We start from the raw sequence: 2,720 nt of genomic DNA, 5'->3' as shown, positions 1-2,720 counted from the left end.
TCATCCGTACCTGTTGCTAGTGCAGCAACAAAAAATATGCTCAGGTGCGCTAACTCGGGGGCTTTTCAATGGTGTGCTTACCGCTTTCTGCCGAGGTGAGCCTTCAAAGTTATCGGTAAATATATGAAAGTGTAGTAGGATGACCTACGATGCGGCCTCGACGAACTGGCAGGGGCGGCAAGTTGAAGTGATCGACTTAACGGTCGACACTGGCGTGGACGACACCAGTTAATTCGGTGGCGAGTGAGTGTTGTGGATGCAATGCGGTGGCGGAAGCGAGTCAGTGAGCTAGTGCCACCGAGGACAGGAGGTAGTAGTTGAAGTTGCGACCCCGGAGAGCGAAGTAAGGAGTCGGTCTGAAAGGGTGAGGGCTAACAGAGGTGGCTGTATTTGGATTGTAGAATTCTGACGATGGCAGCGGCTACGGAGCGAGGTGAGCGTGCTCAACGACGCGCCGCGTCACGGGAGCGGCCTGCGAGCGCCGTGCAGGCGTCAGCTAAGAGACAACGGCAGCCGGGAGCGGCGACGACTGTGGACACGGGTGACGGTGTCGTGGTGACGCTGGAGACGAGCGGGATCCGGCCGTCGACAGGACGCACACCGATGAACTTGGATATGGGCGGCTTCACCTTCGGCAGCCTGGACTGAGGCGAGCCGACCAGAGGGAGAACTGGCGGTCTTGGTGCTGGAAGGAACGCGAGAAGTGACTCGCAGGGAGTCGGGCGAGGTAACAGCGCGTCGTCAGGCGGAGGAGCACGTGACGGACGGGGTGACGACACGCCACCGGCTGGGGGCACAGGATCAGATACGGATGCGAGCGCTGGCGCTGGCGCGGACGATGAGACGGATGCAGGCTTCGCAGTGGAGGCGATACACTTAACGGAGGCCGGAAACGGCGGTGGACGAGGCGGTGGTTGCCCCGGCCGTGCCCCGCCAGCGGCAGCAGCGAACGCCGTACAGACAGGCGGAAGAGACTTGCCGCCCCGACAAGTGATCGTGCGCAAGAAGGCGAAGGTCCTGAAACTCATGAAGTTCAAGGGGCTGGACGACAACATGCCGGTCACGATGTGGCTCAAGACGGTGCGCGCCGAGGTTCGCCGGCAGGAGGTGACGATGGGCGTGGAATGGAGAGACGACCAACTTTACCACAATTTTTGCTTTGCATCTGGACGGTGAGGCGAGGCGCTGGTTCGCGACGGTGATGGAGTCTGTCTCGCCTGAGGAAGAGAGCATCAATACTCTGGCCAGCATGCTGCGCGCCAAGTACATGACGCAACGCACGGAACCTGAAGTGGTCGATCGACTCAACGCCAGGCGACAGATGAGAGGCGAGCGGCTTGTGGAATACGTGCAGTCGCTGCGCGAGATCGGAGAGAACGGCGACGTTGGCGAGGACTGGCTGGTTAGCGCGTTCCTAAAGGGTATGAGCAGTTCGGAGGGGGCAACGCACGTGCGGGGATACAGGCCCCGAACGCTGGACGAGACGGTGAACCTGAAGATCCTTCGCTGTAGTCGCCCACGTGGGCGACTACAGCGAAGGATACAGCGTCGGCCTCGAGACGGCGATGGCTCGCTGGGACGAGCGCGAAGCGCAGCAAGAGCGCGGGCCTTTGGCGGCGGCGGCAGGAGGCGACGAACGGGAGCAGTTGGGGATCGACAGCGAATCCAAGAGTGTGGTGGCTGGGTACGGCCCAGCGTGGGGTGCGCCCCAGAAGCGGCCGCGGTACGATACCGAGGGAAGGCAAGTAACGGCCGGTGGAGCCGGTTCGACGGAGTGGTGGAAATCAATTCCGCCAGGGTTTCAACTGGTACCTGTCGGTAAGACGGGCGTTACGAGCGACGGTACGAAATTTCGAACGGCTAGCAGCGACCAGGGTGGAGCGCGCGGACGGAGACCCGGCGGAGATCAGCACTTCCGGCGCCCGGCCAAGACGCTAAGAGTGGAGGCCAAGTATGGCGGTGGGCAGGGCACGACCGGTGCCGCCAACCCGGCGTACGCGACGAGGGAGGCTCGCCTCCAGAATCTGGAGAGGTACCAAGCTCGGACGAAGACGCAGGGACGGAGTGCTTCTACCGTGGGCGCGAGGGCCACTTCGCGCGGGACTGCCGACTGAAACAGTCCGGCTTGGCGGCTGGACAACCATAGCCGGAGCAGGATGAGAACGATGGCTCGATCGCGGGAAACGCCCAGCGAGCGTAGGGGGTCCGGCCCTACAGCTCGCCAGATCTGACCCGGGTGAGAGACGAAGAGGTGTGAGTCGGTGCGGACGACACGCGAAGGAGAGGCGGGTGACGACGAGACGGCGCGCGTGGCGGCTGCGTGATATGGCGAACGAGACTGGGGATGACGTGACGCCCAGCAATGACCGAGTGCTGTCTGAGGCTGGGGATGGCGCGGCGGTGCTGAGGCAGCAAGCACCGGTCGGTGACGCGAAAGAGGAGATGGCGTACGGAGACGGTGTCACGGTGCCGATGGCGGCAAATTTGGGCGGTGACGCGACGGACGACGGTGTCGCGAGCGTACAGAGCGCGCGGGAGTCGGCGGTATGGCCAGTAATCGCGAGTGTGATGACGGACGGGACCTGTTGGTGGCGCGTGGCTACGCGGGTGCTGGCGTGATGGACCAGGCCGAAGTGGCGGAGGTTGTCGAAGCACAGCTCCGCGAGTGGAGAAAGATTTACGAGCATGAAACCGTCGACGGCGCCGGACAGCAAACGACG

The 2,720-nt window shown here is 63.0% G+C and overlaps 1 protein-coding gene across 1 annotated transcript; it reads left to right on the top strand.

Moving 5' to 3' along the window:
* Nucleotides 1-2,325: 2,325 nt before the first annotated feature.
* On the top strand, nucleotides 2,326-2,619 carry PPTG_14706 (hypothetical protein; the record flags this gene model as incomplete). The annotated part of the gene is made up of 1 exon (XM_008911207.1): nucleotides 2,326-2,619. The coding sequence occupies one exon, from the start codon at nucleotides 2,326-2,328 to the stop codon at nucleotides 2,617-2,619; it is 294 nt and encodes a 97-aa protein (XP_008909455.1).
* Nucleotides 2,620-2,720: the final 101 nt, after the last annotated feature.

This window comes from Phytophthora parasitica, assembly GCF_000247585.1.
Source record: "Phytophthora parasitica INRA-310 unplaced genomic scaffold supercont2.41, whole genome shotgun sequence".
Classification (NCBI taxonomy): Eukaryota; Oomycota; class Peronosporomycetes; order Peronosporales; family Peronosporaceae; genus Phytophthora; species Phytophthora nicotianae.
The sequence above is the reverse complement of the archived record's forward strand: the minus strand, read 5'-3'. Positions and strand labels throughout refer to the sequence as shown.